General features: G+C 38.6%; 1 protein-coding gene across 3 annotated transcripts in view; it reads left to right on the top strand.

Annotated features, from left to right (window-relative positions):
- Positions 1-18,127, top strand: part of ADAMTS3 (ADAM metallopeptidase with thrombospondin type 1 motif 3) — a 241,182-nt gene extending 223,055 nt beyond the window's left edge. For all 3 annotated transcript variants that reach the window (XM_032458332.1, XM_006188688.3, XM_032458342.1), the window contains 5 exons: positions 848-1,013; positions 3,488-3,620; positions 8,969-9,176; positions 10,887-11,004; positions 15,365-18,127. In XM_032458332.1, coding sequence (XP_032314223.1) covers positions 848-1,013; positions 3,488-3,620; positions 8,969-9,176; positions 10,887-11,004; positions 15,365-15,924 — 1,185 coding nt within the window. In that variant the 3' untranslated portion in view covers positions 15,925-18,127. The remainder of the gene's footprint in view (positions 1-847; positions 1,014-3,487; positions 3,621-8,968; positions 9,177-10,886; positions 11,005-15,364) is intronic.
- The last annotated feature ends 2,228 nt before the right edge of the window (positions 18,128-20,355 follow it).

Raw genomic sequence — 20,355 nt, forward strand, 5'->3', positions numbered from 1 at the left:
CATATACTTACTATGAAAGTAATAATTGTTTTACCTGTTCTGAAGGGCCATTCACTGGTCTGTTGTAATAACTATAAAGAAGTGGTTTTACTTTTTAGCACACTAAGGAAAATTGGAAACTATCACAAAGGTGGGAATAAATTTTAATCAAAATGTAAGTGTTTATTTGTATGATTAAATGATGCACACTGTCTAGGATTAAACACTATGCTGACATTTAAAAATATGTTTTCAAAGAATATTCACTCTCTTAGGAAATGACACACAGTGTGTATGACCCATTAAGTGAAATAAGCAAGGCCACAAAAACATGTATGTACACACACACACACACACACACACAAAGAGATAATAAGCAAATATCTTGAGAATATATCCCAAAACAATGAAAGTGACTTAGTTTTCTCTGGTTGAGTAGAATTATGGTTGATTTTTATTTTCTTTATATTTTTCCATTTTGTATTTTCTGGATGAAACATTATTATCTTTGTTATCATAACAAAACAGTTTATTTTAAAGAGTAATTTTTAAATACACTAAGGAGATAAAGAACTTGAGGAAATCTGTGGTGAATCTTACTGTAAGGTTATTATTTTCATAGTACAAAATTTTTCTTACCCCTCAGTATATGTATTTTTTTTATGTTTTACGGTCAAATATTTTATATATTTGTATTGTTTTCTTAAACAGGGCATACTTGTATTATAGAAAGAAAAATAGACTATGTTTGAAAACTACTTGAAAGTCTTCCAGTTCTAATAAGATACATATTCTGAAATATTTGTAATTTTTCGTTCAAACATAGCCCTCTCTCCGGTGACTTACATGTCTGTTCCGTGTGTGTCAGATCATACCTCAGGAGAACGAGACCCGCTCTAGCCTGACGTATAAGTACATCATCCACGAGGACTCCGCACCTACCATCAACAGCAACAACGTCATCCAGGAGGAGTTAGATACTTTTGAGTGGGCGTTGAAGAGCTGGTCTCAGTGTTCCAAACCCTGTGGTGGAGGTAACAGTTGAACACATTTGTTGTATTAAAATGTAATTCATATAAAAGCCAGTCTTCTTCCTTCTACCTTAAGGATTGTCTCTAATTGAGGCTACAATCTGAGAAACACCGAGCATAACAAAAACATAAAGACAAAGCATTTTTACTGAACTCAGCATCTACAGGGGATATGAATCCATTCATAACAAAGGTAGACCTTCTTAAAACCCCCCTGCCCTTTCCCCTGGGGTTCTTTTGTCTCGTATCCCTGGAGTGGCACCCTTAAGCACTTTACTCTTCTCAAACTCTCCCAGATTCAGTGTCTTTTGGTTCTGGCCTTTCTTCTCCAATTTCGCTTTCCATGCCTATGCATTTCTTCTCTGATAGTGTTAATAATAAAAAAGCTCTTAGTTGCACTATGTACCAGATACAGCTTTAACTATTTTATATATTAATGCATGAATACTCACAATGGCTCTATGAGGTCAGTACTATTATCTCTACCGTACTGACGGGGAACTAAAGCACAGGGAAGGTGAATAATTTGTCCCAGCCATAAGATACAACACCAGGCAGGTCATCTGGCTTCTAAGTCCATGCACTGACTGCATTCTGCTGCCTCTCTGCTCTCTCCTGGAGTATATCCATTAGTTCTCCTCAGAGTTTCTCAGTTTCTCCCATCATCCATTTCTCTAGTTCAGAACAACAAATGCTCCAGAATGGAGCTGGCCCAGAGAGGATTCTCTCACAATAATGATACTGAATAATTGACTACAAAAATTATTCATAGTAAGGAATGTCCAGGTAAATATTTCATGATTTTAATTTCAAGGATGTATTTCAAAAAAATTTTCTTCCCAGACGGGGCATCAAATATTTTCAGTTAATTGAAAATGACACTTTATTCATCATGAAATGCTTATTTAATTTGGATCCTCCTTCTGCTGCATCGTCAATCCACTTGATCACAAGACTTATCAGATACACCTTTTCATACCTACCAGGTCTATTGCTCCCTCACCAGGCTTCCTTCACGACTTTGGCAGGGAAGATTACTGCAAAAGTCTCTTAACTAGTCAATTAATTTTGATTTTCTTCTCTTCTCTTATTTCCAGGATAGTCTTTCTTAAATGGATGGATGAATGAATGAATGAATGAATGAATAGAATTATATTGTTTCCCTGATTCAGATCCTTCAATCTCCTAATGTGTTACCCTAAAGATGCAACATAATTTATGTCATATTCTTGCCCAAAGTGAAAACCTGAATCTAATCATTAGAAGACAATTAAATAAACCCAAATTGTTGGATAGTTTACAGAACAACTGGCTTACATATCTCAAAAATATTAAAAGATAGAAAGAAGCTCAGACACTGTTCCTGATTAATTCCATGACAACTAAGTGCAGCTCATGGTCTGTGATTGGAAAAACATTCCTATAAAGAACATTTTAGGGATAATTGATAAATTTTGAATATGATCTGTGTATTAGATAATGGTATTAAATTTGTGTTAAATATTCTGAATTTAAGATTATATCGTGGTTATGTAAGAGAATGTGCTTGTTATGAGCTATATGCTGAGGTATTTTGAAGTGAAGGATCAGAATGCCAGCAACTTACTCTCAAATAGTTCAGGGACATTTTATATAATGTGTATATATTATGTATATTATATATTATAATTAATATATATCAAATATGGTGACATGGTAACACAAGGTTAATCTAGATGCAAGGCATACACATTTCATTGTGCTTTCCTTACAATGTTTTGTAGGTTTGAAATTTTTCAAAATTAAAAAGTATATTTTTTTTCTTTTTTTTTTTAAACATCCAAGTCAGTGCTTGGGAAGACCTTTAATAACTCCCTATGACCTTCTGTATGAAATCCAAACAGTTGTCTGGCACTCAAGGCTTTTAAGATGGGATCCTTTCCCATTTCCTACCCTCTTCAGCCATTCAAAGAGCCCTGCAGTTTCTGTATGTCATTTCCTTTGCTTGGAGTATTATTCTGCTTCATTCTCTTTGCCCAGTGCTACTTGAACTTCAAGGTTCTGCTCAGGGAAGTGCTGATATCAGCTTGTAAGCATTCTCTGGCCCTTCTCCAGCGAAGTTAGAGAGCGTCCCCTCTGTGCTCCTTTGGCGCCCTCTACAGTAAACTATTCACATAGCTCTCTCGAAGCCCACGTCTCTGGATGTTGTCACCGCAGTTTTCATGTCTGTCTCTCACACTAGACTGTGCTTATCAGGGCCTAGTTCATTCACAAGTACGCAGTTGATTTTTAATACTTCATAATATTTATTAAATGTACATTAATAGGTAAGGATTTTTGTTTCTTTATTTTGCTTCTGGAACTTCAGCACCTAGAACAGTGCCTGCCTGATTGTATGATTCAGTAAATATTTGATGAATGAATGAATGAGTGAATGATCAAATATGTAACAGAATGAATAAGTGATTAAGTCAAAAGAAATGTATTTCCCTTCCCAGGTTTCCAGTACACTAAATACGGATGCCGGAGGAAAAGTGATAATAAAATGGTTCATCGCAGCTTCTGTGAGGCCAACAAAAAGCCGAAACCTATTAGAAGAATGTGCAATATTCAAGAGTGCACACACCCACTGTAAGTGTTTATTTTAACTATCATATCCTAAGGACAAAATAAAAAGGATTTAAATGACTTTAGCTCTTTTTAGTTTTAATTTGATTTTTAGTCAAAACTTAAACGTGTACCAGGTTTTACAATGCTCAGATCATTTCATGGGAATTATATAAAGCTGTAGTCCTCTGTTTTTTTAACCATATTTCTGCTTTTCAAAAACAACTACTTTTAGTATTTTTTATTGAAATATAGTATTTACAATATTGTATTAGTTTCAGGTGTACAGCAAAGTGATTCAGTTACATATATTTTTTTCAGATTATTTTCTGTTATAGGTTATTACGAGATATTAAATAGTTCCCTGTGCTATACAGTAAATCCTTTTCACTTATCTATTTTGTATGTAGTTTGTATCTGTTAATCCCAAACTCCTAATTTATTTCTCGTCCCCTCTATTTTCTTGGTAACCGTAAGTTTGTTTTCTGTCTGTGAGTCTGTTTGTTAATATATAGATTCATTTGTATTATTTTTATATTCCACATATAAGTGATATCATATAATATTTGTCTTTCTCTATCTGACTTCCTTCACTTAGTATGATAATCTCTAGGTCCATACATGTTGCTGCAAATGGCAATTATTTTTATGACACACATATGTATACACAACATCTTAAGCTATTTGTCTGTTGATGAACATTTAGATTGTTTCCATGTCTTCAGTATTGTAAATGGTGCTACTATGAATATTAAGGACATGTATCTTTTCCAATCAGAATTTTCATCTTTACTGAATATATGCCCAAGTGTGGGATTGCTAGATCATATGATAACTCTATTTTTAGTTTTTTAAGGAACCTCCATACTGTTTTCCATAGTGGCTGCATTAATTTACATTTCCACAAACAGTGTCAGAAGGTTCCCTTTTCTCCACACCTTCTCTAGCATTTATTATTTGTAAGGTATTTTGATGATGGCCATTGTGACCAGTGTGAGGTGATACCTCATTGTAGTTTTCATTTGCATTTCTCTAATAATCAGCAATGTTGAGCATCTTATCATGTGCTTGTTGGTCATCTGTGTGTCTTCTTTGGAGAGATATCTATTTAGGTCTTCTGCCCATTTTCTGATTGGGTTGTTTGTTTTTTGATATTGAGTTTTATGAGCTGTTTGTGTATTTTGAACATTAACTCCTTGTCAGTTGCCTTGTTGGCACATATTTTCTCCCATTCTGTAGGCTGTCTTTTTGCTTTGTTGATGGTTTCCTTGTTATTCTTCTTCTTTTGATAGTTAGTAACTACAGGCTTCCATCACTCCAAGTAAACTATTTTTGCTTCTACTTCTTGAATTTTTGTGGGGAGAAGTGGGGTGAGGCTTTAGATTTTATGTATATTGAATTTCCACCATGCAAAGTGAGGATTTGACATTCTTTATAGCTTTCTCCCAACACTTCCAATATTGATACAACCTCATTTGCTGATATTGCTATTTGGAGTTTGTATTATTTTAACAACATGTGTCTCTTTTAACAGTTGATCCCTTAGCATGCTCTAATTCAGTTACTTTTCTTTGAAAATTTGTTTCTTCTAGAGTAACTGAATGTCTTGATTTTTTATGTCTTATTGTCTACTACTTTTCACTCATTCATCCCCATGCCCACTTCCATGAGTATCAGTCTCCTCTAAATTCTACGTACTCGAGTATCCTGTGTCTTCTTAGAGACATCTCACAGCCAGTTCTCTGTGGCTCAGGTCTTGCCTGAACTCCTGCACATCCTCACCCTGGGGTTTCTTTTTACCGTCTTCCCAGGGATTCCCTGCTGCACATCTCTTGTGTTGGAACTCCTGTTTTCTGCATTCCTTTTGTAGGCTTTTACTGTATTCATTCATTCTGGCAGGTTGCATGTTTCAGTAACTTCATGAGAAAAGTATATACAAAGTAAAATTTTTGTATAAGAATTAAATTCCTATACACCTAAGAAAAGTACATAAGAGGTTAAAGTTAAGGGTATATAAGAAATCTTTCTTCTACTCTCACTTTTGATCATTTGAACACACACATATGGATACAACTCCAAACTATAATATATTTTCCCTCAGAATTTTTAGACTGTTGCTCTGTTATTTTCTAGACTCTGGTGTTGCTGTTGAAAAATCGTTTGTCATTCTAATTTTCAATTTTCTATGTGACCTAACTTTTTTTGTCTTTCAAAGTTTGTGAGATCATTTTGTTCCTAGTATCCTGAAATTTCATAGTGATAAAATTGCCTTTGTACTTATTTTTTCTCGTCTATTGTGCTGTATACTTGTAGATTTTTTAAAACACAAAATCGATAGCTTTCACCTCTGGGAGATTTTCTTGTGCCTTTTCTTTGACAAAGTTCCCCTGTGGTTTTCTTTCTTTTCAGTATTCTTTCTTTCCGGGAAATTTGAAGCTAGGCTTCCTAGACAGATCAGTTTTCTTTTCTCTCCTAGGAATTATTGTTCCTCTTGCTGAATTTTTCCATTTTTGCTCTTATGTCATTAATATCCAAGAGAGCTTTAACACCCAAGTGCTGTTTTGTTCATCAAATGTTCCTTTTTCATGACATTTGATTCTTATTTCACAGATATGATATAGTCTTATATCTTTCTAGGCTCTTAGAGATTATTTCCTTTTTTTGTGTATTATTTCTTCTGTTTCTTTTTTCCCCTCTTTCATCATTTGTATTAGAGACTTCTGTGCCTGGTGATCACTGATTGTCCACATGCATGTAAGAATGCAGCATTAAACTGCTGTATGATACCTAGGAAAGTTAAGAGAATAGACCCAGAGAGTTCTCATCACAAGGAGAATTCTTCTTTTCTTTTCTTTTTATTGTGTCTATATGAGATGATGGATGTTAACTAAACTGTCATGGTAATCATTTCACAATATATGTAAATCAAGCCATCATGCTGTGCACTTTCAATGTATACAGTGATGCATATCAGTTATTTCTCAATAAGACTGGGAGTGGGGGAAGAATGCAGCATTAAAAGGCTGATTGGAAGCTTCCTTATGCCCCATACTTGTTTGCTGGTTGGCTCCACTGTGGGGTGAACCTACTGGGCTATGTCATTGAAAGACCCTCAGTTATTTGTACATTTAGGGATTTTCTAATGACATGATCAGATTCTATAGAACAGAATCGATCTCCTACCTGGGGTACAAGCCTGTCTAGTAGCTGTGGTGGAAGCTGTACGTGTAGAGGCATCTGGGGTCACCTCGCCACTCCACGTGTGGGCTTTTACATAACCCCTTGTTTTCTCTGTGGGCTTTTTCTCTCTTGACTGTGTCTGTTGTCCGTCAGTTAAAAGTCTGCTTCACTTTCTACAGAGGATAACTCTCCTGTCTTCTTCTGGGTCAGAGGAGGGGCAGTGACCCAACAGGACTAAGGAGATCGGGGAGAACAGGGAACAGGAGACCTAACTCCTTGCAAATAGAATTCCCACCAGTGCCTCTGCTTTCAACTTTGCCTTCATCCCCATTTTCTTTCTTTCTTTCTTTCTTTCTTTCTTTCTTTCTTTCTTTCTTTCTTTCTTTCTTTCTTTCTTTCTTTCTTTCTTTCTCTCTTCTCTCTTTCTTCTTTCTCTCTTTCTCTCTTTCTCTCTCTCTTTCTCTCTTTCTCTCTTTCTTTCTTTTTTTGATTTAAAGTATTTTATTTTCTTTCTCCATGTAGGAAGACTATAAAGTTAGAAAATTTTACCAAAGTTTAATAATATAATAATCCTTGATTCTTTAAAACAGCCACCAGCTTTTTAGCTCTGGATACACGGTTACACAACCCTGTGGGACTGATTCAACCAGAACTATCATTCTTTCTCAGGAAAGCACAGAGACAATCTTTTTCAAGAGGCCTTGCATTCCAACTCCACAGACTGAAAAACTCCTGTTACAAGACAGAAGCCAGCTAAGGGCAAGAAGATCAGGCTGCGATCAACCTACTCACTGCCCTGGGGCACACAGGGCTCCCATCCCCATTTTCACAGCCTCACTTCCACCTCTGGCCACTAACACCCGTACGTTTCTAAGGTCCTGCTGTCACACCTCTTTGATTCTCAGCTTATACTGCAGACTTCACTTTATCTTTCTTAGGTCTGCTGTGTTAGTCGCCATATATCCAACTGCTTCTCTAGGTTCCAAAATGGTCTTTTGACGGCTTCTTCTTCAGTTTTGTTTTGTTTTTTTTTTTTTGCCTTTTTTGGTGTATACCATTTTGTTTAGTTTTTATTTGTCATTCTGGGAATTTCAGGAGAGAATAAAGATAGTCAAAATTATCTATGACAGTGAAGAATATACTTCTCATGTAATGCCTGTCTTCAAATGAGTCACTATCGAGAGCTTCAAAATTGAGTAAAATTTCTTAGTTGCCACAATCCATTTCGCTGCCAGTTTGACAAGCTAAGGCGGTCTTAAACTCTGAATAGCAAAGACTGTCAAGGTTTTAGCCTGTTTATATCTTTCTGCTCCATATATACAGAAAGAAAAAAATTGCAGAGGGAAAGTAACTTTGGAAAAGACGAACAATTTGCCCCCATTAAATACTGACAGACTGATTACGATGACAGCCCTTTGGGACATACATAGTGAGAACTGTCTGTGATGTTGTAGCCACAGCTAATCTGGAGACTGCTAGGGGGACTGACATTGACACTGGGATTTGGGACTGTCCCTTGGGAAATTTTTTTTTTTAATATCTCTTTGGAAATATTTCTATCAGGTGCATTCATAGTAGCAGTTTCTGCTCAGGCCTGGATGCACACGACCTTTACCTTTTAGTCAGGCCCAGTAAGGGCCAATATGAATAACTGAATTTTCCAAACAGGGTGAATATGCCAGGTAGCCTTCAAAGCAACAACTCTAGAGGTGGAACGGTAATTGCAGTCAGAATGTTAAAACATGAGTAAACTCATGAGGTCATGAAAAAGCAGCAGCAGCAGCCAAATCAGCCTGTGGTAGCAGGCATCAGATGGATCCCTTTTTCTTAATTTCCTTTCGGATATTTAACACCACGATTTAATACAGCTGAGAATGAGTTGGTGCTATTTTTGAAAACCATCATCATGCCTGAATCTAACGGGACAACCTTAAGATGAATTTCAGAAATCCTCTGTAGATGATCCTTTAGGGAAAAAAGAAGGTTTCAGAGTCACTGGGAAGCAGAAAAATATTAAGGCATGAAAAATAAAGGTGTCAGAAAATTCGAAGATTTTTTGCTTGATGCATCCATCTTTCTGAAACCGCCCCAGGAACTGCAGTTCGCCCCTCTGGGAGGCACGTCACTCAGAGCAGAAAAGGCTAGGCTTGCGGGGCAGGATGTTCACTCTTAACCACCCCCTCCACCCCCAGCTGGGCCGCGGAGGCGTGGGAGCACTGCACCAAAACCTGCGGCAGTTCCGGCTACCAGCTCCGGACCGTGCGCTGCCTCCAGCCACTCCACGACGGCACCAACCGCTCTGTGCACAGCAAGTACTGTGTCGGGGACCGTCCCGAGAGCCGCCGGCCCTGTAACAGAGTGCCCTGCCCGGCCCAGTGGAAAACAGGGCCCTGGAACGAGGTGGGTGTGCGGATTCTGTGCGCACGTGTGAGCTTGTGAAGCTTTAATCTGGTTTTAGTATCAGGTAGGCTTTGTGTGAATTGAGAAACTGTGGCAATTTGGAATCATTAAGCCCCTGCAGGTTAGGAACAATTAATATTTGAAGACAGTGTTTGCATGTAAGATTAGTTGACGGGGGGGGGGGGGGGGGGACCAGGTTTGGGTATTTTGATGACTCAGAGGCATCTAAATGGGGACTGATCTGTCTCCTGTCTTTGTTAATTGCACCCCTTCTCCTGGATACATTCCAAATCCCTGACCCTGGATGCAGGGCGCTGTCCCATTTAGCCATGCAAAAGAACTCTTCTGTTTTTCTTTTTATAGAGGTATAACTGACATAGCATTATATTAGTTTCAGGTGTACGACTTAATGCTTTGATATTTGTATACATTGCAAGTAAATCCCACTATTACTTTTCTTGTTCGAGATCTTTTTTATTCCAACTCTTTGTCCCAGTTTGAGTAAACTTCTCACTGTTCCAAAGACCAAGATGGTTCCAGCTTCCTGCCTTTTGGCTGGCCTACCCTTTCCCCTCTTCCTATCTAACCTGCTCACCTTCATCCACCAAGGTTCAGTTCCGTGGCCCAAAATACCACCTTCCAGGGGTGCCTCTCCCAAAGTCCTTCCTCTGCATCCCAAAGGCAAAGAGGCCTACCTCTGGCTTACTGATCACAGCAGTGTGCTGTGACTCCTGTCTCTGAGCCTGCGCTCACCACTAGTCCATGCACTGCATTTCTCAAACACCATGTGCTTTGCTTCCCCAGCGCCTAGCTGGTGCCTGTCCCAATGTTGTCTGTTTGGTGACTGGCTGAATCAGTATCTCTTTGCCTGTATTAACTACAGGTCTTTGATATTTCTAAAGACTCTAAATGAAGAATCATGGGGTCATAGTAGAGTAGATAGAAGGAGAGGGCAGCAAAAAGCAGGCAGAGAACAAAGGAGGGAGCAGAGAGCAGGATAGGGAGGAAAGGAACAGGCAAAAGAAGGTGCCTGCACAGGACCATGAGGATAACTCATGTCTCATTCTCTTCCGAGTCCTGGCACAAGCGTCCCTCCTCTACCGCTCCCACCGAGATCAGTAGCATGGTTATTTCTGGGCTTAGTTTTAGAGCAGTGAGCCCCTTCCTTAAAGAAACGGATGGGAATAGAGTTATAGTAGTTCCAAAGAGGTTGAATTAACCAACATAGGATGTCAATAAATTCGCCACCTGTAAGTAAAGTGAAAGAATGAGAAGCCCTGATCCATGATCAGCTCCCTAAAATGGGCTCCACTAGTGTCTTTAGGAACTATGGCAGGTGTTACATTAGAATAATGGCTTCTTTGGCATCCCATGCTTACCACGTGTCAGGCAAACTGCTTTACATACACTGTCTCCTTTGCCTTCCTTTTGTTCTACAACAATTCTATGAGACTTTCAGAAAAAAAGCAAGACGCTCAAGCTGGTAAAGGATGGAGTTAGGGTATGTACCTAGGGTTCTCTGTCTCCAAAGTCACTATAACACTGCATCATAGAGTAAGAACTCCAGCACTATGTGTATGCTTGTGTGTGTATTCTTGTGTGTGTGTATGCTTGTGTGTGCATGTGTGTGCATACATGTGCACGCGGGGGAAAGAAGAAAGACAGGCCTGGTGGAATAAATGTCTGTAATCACAGCCTTTGTTTCCATAGTGTTCAGTAACCTGCGGTGAAGGGACGGAAGTGAGGCAGGTCCTCTGCAGGGCTGGTGACCACTGCGAAGGCGAAAAGCCCGAGTCTGTCCGAGCTTGTCAGCTGCCTCCCTGTAATGGTAGGTGTGACACTAATTGATTTCACTATTCTGAGAATGGTTTTGAAGCCTCAAAAAGCAGAATTTCCTTTCAGGAAAAGATCTGGATTTTCCATTTGCTTATTGAAAAAATGACCAAAGGAAAACACACTTGAAATACCAGCCCAATCCAGCTCTTTAAGATGGGTGTTTGTGGCAATGTCCCCCACCAGTTAATACCATAACCACTGCAGACTCCCTGGTTCCCAGTATGTGGTAGTGCTGGGGTGAGGGCGGTGTCGTGTATGTGTGGTGTCTGTCAGCTTTCTCGTAGGAGCTACTTTATTTTCTCTGTTTGATTTTCTTTATAACTTCATAATTCAAAGGCATAACCATGGAGAAGGGTTTGCAATATTTTACTAAAATTGCTCAATTTAGACATGTAGATGATAAATGTCATTCACAAAGCCATTTCCAGTATTTGTCCAGGCATTTCCAGGGACTTCAGCAGGGTGCTTTCGAAATAGATACCTTGTACATACACTAAAATTTGCCTGACCTACTCTTGCTCTATTACGAAAGCAGTCTCTCTTCTCTATTTTAAAGTACAGGTCTTTCTCACTTTACAATGGCATTACATCCTTGTAAATTCATTGTGAGTTGAAAGTGCAGTCAGTTGAAAATGCATTTAATACACCTAACCTACCAAACATCACAGCTTAGCCTCTCCTACCTTAAAGGTGCTCAGAACACTTACGTTAGCCTATAATTGGGTAAAATCATCTAACGCAAAACCTATTTTATAATTAAGTGTTGAATATCTCATATAATTTATTGAATACTATACTGAAGGTGAAAAATGGAATGGTTGTCTGGGTACAGAATGGTTGTAAGTGTATCAGTCCTTTGCCCTCGTGATCTCATGGCTGATCAGGAGCTGTGACTGGCGCCCTAGCCAGCATCACGAGTGATTCCACATATCACTAGCCCAGAAAATATCCATGTTCAAAATTCGAAGTACAGTTTCTACTGGATGCATATAGCTTTCACACTATCATAAAGTCAAAAAATCTAAGTAGGGGGCACGGTGTAGCTCAGTGGTAGAGTGTGTGCTTAGCATGCATGAGGTCCTGGGTTCGATTCCCAGTACCTCCATTAAATCAATCAATCAAATTACCTACTCCCTCCCAAAAAAATCTGAGTGGAATCATCCCAAGTCAGGGACATCTGTGTAATTCAGTTTGCTATTGTAAAATCAGTAGCATGTATGGATGGTTTCAGTTGCTATCACTCTGTCTCCTCCTCCTTCCTTTCTGTCACTCCATGCACCTGTCTCTGTCCTCTTGTCTCATTTTGTGTCTCCACTTCGCTCTTCTCTCATTTCCTCTGTCAGGTTTCACTCTCTCTCTCTGCCTCTGACTTGCTGTCCCTTGCTGCCTGTGTGTTGCTCATTTCCTGTGTCTGTCACATACTGCTTTTCCACCTCTTTCTTCTTGCTCTCTCTTCTCCATCTCCTACCTAGTCTCCCTACCTCTACTCTCTGTCTCTCTCATTTTGGCTTCTCTGCTCTCTCCTGACTCTCCTTTTTCTCTCCCCCACCCTTTCTAACACCTCTCTTGCCCCCTTTTCTGGCACGTGTGTCTGTCAGTCTCTTTCTTTCTCTTGCACTTTCCTCTGTCCTTTCCCCACCCTCCCTGGCCTCTCCCTATCTCTGCCACTCCCTGTCTGTCTCTCCATCTCCCCTACCCTGCCTCCCAGTCTCCTGCCTTCCCAGCCTTCTGTCTTTCCCAACCCCATGTCTCTTCCCCTCTGACTCTCTCTGTCTGTCTGTCTCTCCCTCCACTGCCTGTCTGCTCCCTCCCCCATCTGTGTCATACAATCTCCCCATCCTCTCCTTACCCCCTCCCCTCCCCCCACCCCAAGCTTCCCCTTACATGTAATTTTCCAACTTCAACGCCTCATGACAGCTGTGGACATTGCTTTGCCCACTATTGAGACTTGGAACTAAAGAAGTTGCCTTTTCCTTGGTCTCCAACCCCATAAGTAAGCGATTGACTGAATATTGACACCTGCTGAATGTCCTTTCTTTTTTTTGAGAGAATTGGCCAGGCACTATTTTATCAAATGTGTTATTTCGTGAGGAAATTTCGGGCTTCCAAAGAAACCTTATGGATTATTTCATTATAAATTTTCTTGTGAAATGTGGGGTGGCATGAACAAATATGACCATGAGGGGGAGACAGAGGACTTATACATTTAATCATTTTTCTCTGGAAACTATGTTTGAAAGTAAAAAACACAAGTCAAAGCCCAAAGAACAAACTTTACCCAGTTAGAAGCTGCAAAGTTTACTGTCACCATAATATTTTACTTTTATTAGGCATTACTGCCAGGAGGCCAAATACTTTTTAAAAAAATTTTTTTTGAGGTGAAAGTAATTAGATTTATTTATTCTTCTTATTTTTTTTAATGGAGGGACCGGTATTGAACACAGGACCTTGTGCATGCTAAGCACTGCACTCTACCACTAAGCTATACCTTCCCCTGGAAGCTAAATACTTTAGATCTTAAAAACTGATAGCTATATATTTCTGCAGATATGCCCAATTGCCAGTGAGAATTTGCTTGATTCTCTACCTTAAGCCAAAGAAAAATGTTATAGGCATAGGAAAAGTAATTCAGATATGATGAGGAACTGGTGCTTGAGGCAAAACCCATTAATGTGATTCTCAGGCATTTACAACCCAATTAGATGATTACCTTAGCTAATATGAAATACTCAGATACATCATGCTGTATCATAGATGTATAAATGCCAGTTTGGGACGTGGACATGGCATTGCAACTCTAACAAAGTATAGGTTTAGCCTCCACTGACCTTACCAACTGAGCCTCCTCTTTTTTCCTTCCCCCTCAAACTTTAGAAAAAGGATGTAATTTCTATGGCGAGTTACATAGCAGGTTTCTCACCTAGCTATATAGAATTACCCAGTATCACCTTGCAATTGTAAGTGGTCTTCTTACACAAATGCCACAATTTACAATTCTTTGCATTTGTTAACCAGGTATCAGATCACTACCTCTGTGTTGGACTGTGTGTGTGGACTCTGTCTAGGATACGCCCTGGAATGGCTGAAAATAAGTACAAACTAACATTTTCATGAGCTCAATATTTGGATTTTTTTGAAATCTAATTCTTATAACCTATAATCAGTAAAATTTTAAAATAATAGAAATACTATGTACACACACACCTACCAAGGGTTTTATGTGTGTGACTTTAGTCTTCTTTAAACAGAAAGTACTAGCAATTCAATGAATTAAATTCAAGAACCATGCATTATTCATAAGAAAGTTGGTACACTTTACTCAGATTTGTACTTTCAAATAACAAATAACCTGAGAATGTTCAACAGTAAATATGAAACTATTGCATTCATTCTGGAGAATATTCTCCAGATCAAAATGGTATCTTGATTTTTCTTTTGGTAACATAGTTTTAAGATTTAATTTGCTCCAACAGGTCTTTAGTATTTATTTTGATTTTAAATTTAATATAGAGATCACTCTATTATAAAGACAGATATACCATAAAATTAACAAAACAGATACCCCTCTATATCTTAAAAATATAATAAAATGATTTCTAGTTTCTCATTCTAAAATCAGATGTGTGTTCCTATAGGAAGAAAAAAATACCGTTGGTCTGAAGAGTCTTGATGGACATGTGAAAATGCTGGTCAATTCAAGTGCTTTGCACATAGAGGATTACTTATTTTACAAATTCATCCTATCATTCATATTTTTGATGCAAAGACTCATGTGAACAACTTCCATCAATGTCAGATTTTACTTAAATCTTTTTATATTTATAAGCAATTTTATTTTCTTCTCTCCTATTTATTTTTATTTATATCTATTTCATTTTACATTTAAATTAGTTGATGTACAATATTCTGTTAGTTTCAGATGTACTACATAGTGATTTTGCATACATTATGCATAGTGTATTTGCATATATTGTGAAATGATCACCAGGATAAGTCTAGCAACCGTCTGTCCCCAGAGTCATGACCATATCACTGGCCGTATTCCTTATGCTGTGTATCACATGCCTGTGGTATTTATTTTATAAATGGAAGTTTGTACCTCTCAATCCCCTTCACCTATTTTGCCCCCTCCCCTAGCAACCACCCATTTGTTCTCAGTATCTCTGATTCTGTTTTTGTTTTGGTTTTTTTGTTTTGTTTTGTTTTGTTTTCAGATTCCACATATAAGTGAGATCATACAACGTTTGTCATTCTCTGACTTATTTCACTTGGCATAATGCCCTCTAGCTTCATCCAAGTAGCCTTCCTTTTATGCTGAGATGTATTATTTTGTTTTCTTTTCGTCTTTGCAGATGAGCCGTGTTTGGGAGACAAGTCCATATTCTGTCAGATGGAGGTGCTGGCCCGATACTGCTCCATACCAGGTTATAACAAGCTATGTTGTGAGTCGTGTAGCAAGCGCAGTAGCACCCTGCCACCTCCCTACCTTCCAGAAGCTGCTGAGACTCAAGACGATGCTATCTTTAACCCCAGTGACCTCCCTGGCTCTCTAGTGATGCCTACATCTTTGGTTCCTTACTATTCAGAGACTCCTGCTGAGAAGAAGAAACTTTTGAGTAGGCTCTCTTCTGTGGGAGACCCAAATGCATATGCTGCTTTCAGTCCAAACAGTAAACCAGATGGTGCTAACTTCCCCCAGAGGAGAGCTCAGCCAGCAGAAGGTCACACTCTGAGACTGGCTTCCCCACCCACCGAGAGTGGCCACCTCAGTTCATCTCCACAAATGGCTGCTGCCCCCTTCCTTGCAGTCAGTGATTCCATAGGTGCTTCTTCTCAGGCAAGAACCTCAAAGAAAGAAGAAAAGATTATTGACAGGAGACGTCCAATAAGATCATCCACCTCGGAAAGATGAGAAAATGAACCAAAAAGGCTAGCAATCAGGAAAATCCGGACAAGCTCCCTCTCCCCATGGTGCATACGTCTTATTTAAAGTGGAACTCTCCATAAATCGCCGACTCCTTTTTTCTGCAAGTGGAAGAACAAAAAAAGTGCGGGTTCACTTTCTAGTTGCTTTCGTCCTCCTTTTGTTCTGCATTGACTCGTTTACCAGAATTTCTTGGAAGAAAGCACCAAAGATTATTAACCGAAGGAAAGTGAAAGTTGCTAAATGTGTTGGTCACTTTCTAAAGCCAAGAAGGGACTGGAGCCAACTGTGCATATCAGCTGATTTTTTTTTTTTTAAAGTTACGGTCAAAATAAAAAAGAGGTGCCAATGGTTTACACTTTAACAAAAGGTTTTGAAAATGGAGCAAAGAATTTCTTAGACTTGTATTCCTATTTATCTATATTAGAAGTATTGTGTGAGCACATTTGCAGCTGTTGTGTAAATACTGTATATTGCAGAAATCAGTATTATTTTAAGAGATGTGTTCTCAAATGATTGTTTACTCTATTACATTTCTGGATGTTCTGGGTGCCTGTCATTGAGTATTGCCTTATTTGACGTTCTATGGGTTGATTTTCAAAGCAGACTCTTTCAAAGAAGAAGTTAGAATCACCACCACTGACAATACAATGGGTTTATGTCGTGTGGTTTTGTTTAATCAACAATGTGATACCTAAATTACAGAAAAAGGAAACAAACAGATAAGCTGCAGATACAGAGATTTCAGCTTACCTATTGACCTTCCATCGTTTAAATAAAAAAGAATAAGATTGGCGTCTTAGTAGACTTGTAGTCACAGGGACCAGGGATCAGTTAAGGAGCCTGTGCACAGCAGAACTGAATCCTCTTACCAGGACCTCAGTAGATGCCACTGAAGTGTCCTACGTTCTTGTGTTGTTTTTAATTTTCCCCTGGTTGACATATACAAAGAGGTATACTCGTGGTTCTGTGATAACGACAAAGGAAAAATGTTCTGAGATCATTTGTATGTTGGTACCCGAGGAAGACATCACTGAACCACAATTGACAAGTATAGTCAGGCTTCAGGGCTCTGGAAGCAGGTTCAAGAAAGCATTGGTCAACAGTTGCAATATTTATTTTCCGCATGGTTCATATCCAAATGTCCACAACCACAATGCATCTGACTGCAATAATGTGCTAGTAATTTATGTCAGTGATCACCTTACTCACAGTGAAGCCAGAAATGCTCTCTCCAGGGAGTAGATGTAAAGTACTTGTATATAGAATTCAGAACTGAAGATATTTATTAAAAGTTGATTTTTTTCCTTTATAGTATTTTTATGTACTAAATATTTACGCTAATATCAATGACGTATTTTGGTAAACTAGAGAGACATAATTAGAGATGCATGCTTTGTTCTGTGCATAGAGAAGAAATTTAAGCAAACTACAGCAGCCAAATCAAAGAGCTAAAATTGAACAACATTGATGTCATGCACACCTTTTGCAGTTTTAAAGTAGTTAGTGCAAAGTTGGTAACTTGTTCCCCTTCAATGACACATAAAATAGTACAGACACAGATAGCTAGCTGTTTAATGAACTAGTGAATTAGAAACATTTTTTTAAGTATGTGGAAGAGATAAGTACTTCATGGATTACACTTAAAAGAAAAAAGGAAGATAAGTGATGTCAGCAAAATCATTTTGAGTTCAGTTCCTGAACTAGCTAAAAGTACATTATGCAAACTAAAACGTAGGTATGTTAATCTCGCAAAGCACAGAATGTGCAAGGACTTTTGCATTATAACCATGGGAAAAACAACAGCTTCACCTATTGACTCTGTACCTCTAAAGAATCGCTGCTACTTTGTGCAAGACTTTTGAAAGTCAAATGAATTAGGTGAATTCCAGATTGCAAAACAATCCCTGAGCTTCGAGTAGAAGTCCTTTTTTTTCTCTCCTAAAAATTTCCCCGGAATGAAGTTCTCTCTAGTTTGCTTGCATGTGCGTAAGTCTGGTCCACAGGGGAATGCAGAGAAAGCCGGTCACACACATCCACCTCCCATAAAGATGTACATACTCGTTACACTTCTGACCTTTGAGCTTCCTTTTCTACTAAGCTAAAAAAAAATCCTTTTTATCAAAGTGTACACTACTGATGCTGTTTGTTGTATTGGGAGCACGTAGCAATAAAATGTTAACAAAATATAGACATGGCTCAATCGAGATTTTATCATTAGAGTCATCACAGAGTAATGGAAACCTATTCTTTCCTCCTACAAAGTGAAACAGTATCAAGTTCATGTGCTGCTTGGACTTTCTCTAAAGAGGCTCAAATAAGACGATAGTGTCTCCTATTTTCATTTCAGGGTGTATCGTAATACTTCTTAAGTAAATTTTAAAAAGATAAAATAAGAGGTTACGGGGGTGGCTTTTTGCTTAAGTCCATCCCGCAGAACTTGAGGAGACAGAAAATGGCAATAACGCTAGTTGTACTGTTACCGGGAAGAGGGAAATAAGAATTACCTTGGTTCTCAGTCACCTGAAAAAAAAGAATTTTTGATGAGAGACAAAAAGCATGATATAAGCAAGATTTTTATTAGTAAAGTGAAAAAGTAGTAAAAGTACACTCCCGAGAATTGGGAGCGGGCCAATCCAAGAGAGAAAAGGTGGTGCCATTCCTTTGTTTTTCCCATTTTTATATCCTGGTTTCATGACTGATGGACAACTCAGGTTCCCTGCGCTCTGGCACGCCCGTCCTCTTTTGGGGAGGTTCTTTGGGTCAAGTTACACCACGTCCCCCTCCCATGCGCAGCTGCAGCACTTTGATTTTAGCTGGCTTCTTTTACTGGCCCTCATTTAGAGAAAGTAAAAATTTCTGGAGTCCCTTTTCCTGAAGGCAGACACTGCTGCCATTTTCTGGGTTGCTCCTTTCCCCTTCCTCTCCCCCTGCCCAGTGCTCATTTCCATCTAAACTGCCTAACAGTACAAGAAGGACAAAGGGCCCTTCTATTTTGAAAAAGTGCAATCCCAGAGTGGTTTTTAAAGAAAAACTGCCACCAGCTTTGGACCCTGAGTACTGGTGGGAACACATCACCCACAAGTCTGGAGTGTGGGAAGAACAGGGCATCACAGAGGAGAGTGTTTCATTATGTAACAGGGGGACACTGTTGTGCCACTTGGTTACCAGTTTAAACTGGAAAGGCAGAATGACTCAGGCTTAAACTCCACTTCATACCCGAATGAACGTGGGTAATCTCAGATTTCAGTTTCCTCATCTGTAAAATAAGAGGCAGAATTGTCAAACATGATTGTGTGGCTGCTGTTGAGAAATGAGATCATACAAATAAAGCTGTTCACTTGGGGCCCCACACAGAGTAATTCACAATAAATAGTATCATCTTCGTCCTTGGATTTCCCAAGCCGCTTCCTCATCACCTTCATATGTGACAAAACCTCAGCTTTCCTTTAGGGTCTCCAGCTAGTCTGACTCATGGCCACTATGTCTCATTAGTACTGGTAAAGAATGTAGTTTCAGGATCTAAAGACAAACAATTTAGCTTTAAAAGTTGATAGGAAGGACAAACCCATTAAAAATGACGTTGTCATTGATTTTGAAGAATTTTAGAAAAATACACCCACTTTCTCTTTGCAAACTATAAATAGTGAAACTAGAGAATAATTATGTATTTCTGCAAAGATGGTCAACGGTGCCGTACTGCCCCAAATTATTAGCAAATAAAATGTTTCTCACATATTTACATTAATACACACTGCAGAAGTATCAAGCCATTTCTCTATACCTATCTTATATTTTCTTTGTGAAGCCACTTAAGTGTAAGATAGAAAAAAAATCAATTAAAAATGATGAAAACATAGATAAGCCAGAAAAGTTACTACTTGTTTAAAAAGTACTAAATATAGAAAAAGATTAAAAAGTAAAAAACTACAGTAAAATTGCTTAAAATGCAGCAAAATAGGAAACCAGCCACCCGTACACAGGCATTATCAACACATCAATTAATATCAGAAACTATTTGGGGCCCAGACACTTCTGAATAATTCACTTACAGCTAGTGATAAAATTTAAAAATTAATTAAAATGCTGCCTAACCAAGCAAAGCATAATCTACTGAAATGAATTTGTCATCAAAAACACAAATTCTGAAATGAAGCAAGGTGTTACAAATTTCTGTGAAAGTGTTGTAGAACTTACCTAAGAATCAGAATTACTCCTGAATCTCCCCCATCCTGACATATGGCAGGTGCGTAAGAAGCTGATCATCCGCTTCGTGGTGACAGTAATGTTACTGCATTAACATCATTGATTGGAAAGACTGCTCTTGTCCAGTCAATTCAGTTTCAAATAAATTGTTGACCAATTAGCTTTCAATTATTTGATCAATAACAATTTCACCTGGGGCTGAGGGGGGTGTGT

This window comes from Camelus ferus, chromosome 2 (genome assembly GCF_009834535.1).
Source record: "Camelus ferus isolate YT-003-E chromosome 2, BCGSAC_Cfer_1.0, whole genome shotgun sequence".
Taxonomy (NCBI): Eukaryota; Metazoa; Chordata; class Mammalia; order Artiodactyla; family Camelidae; genus Camelus; species Camelus ferus.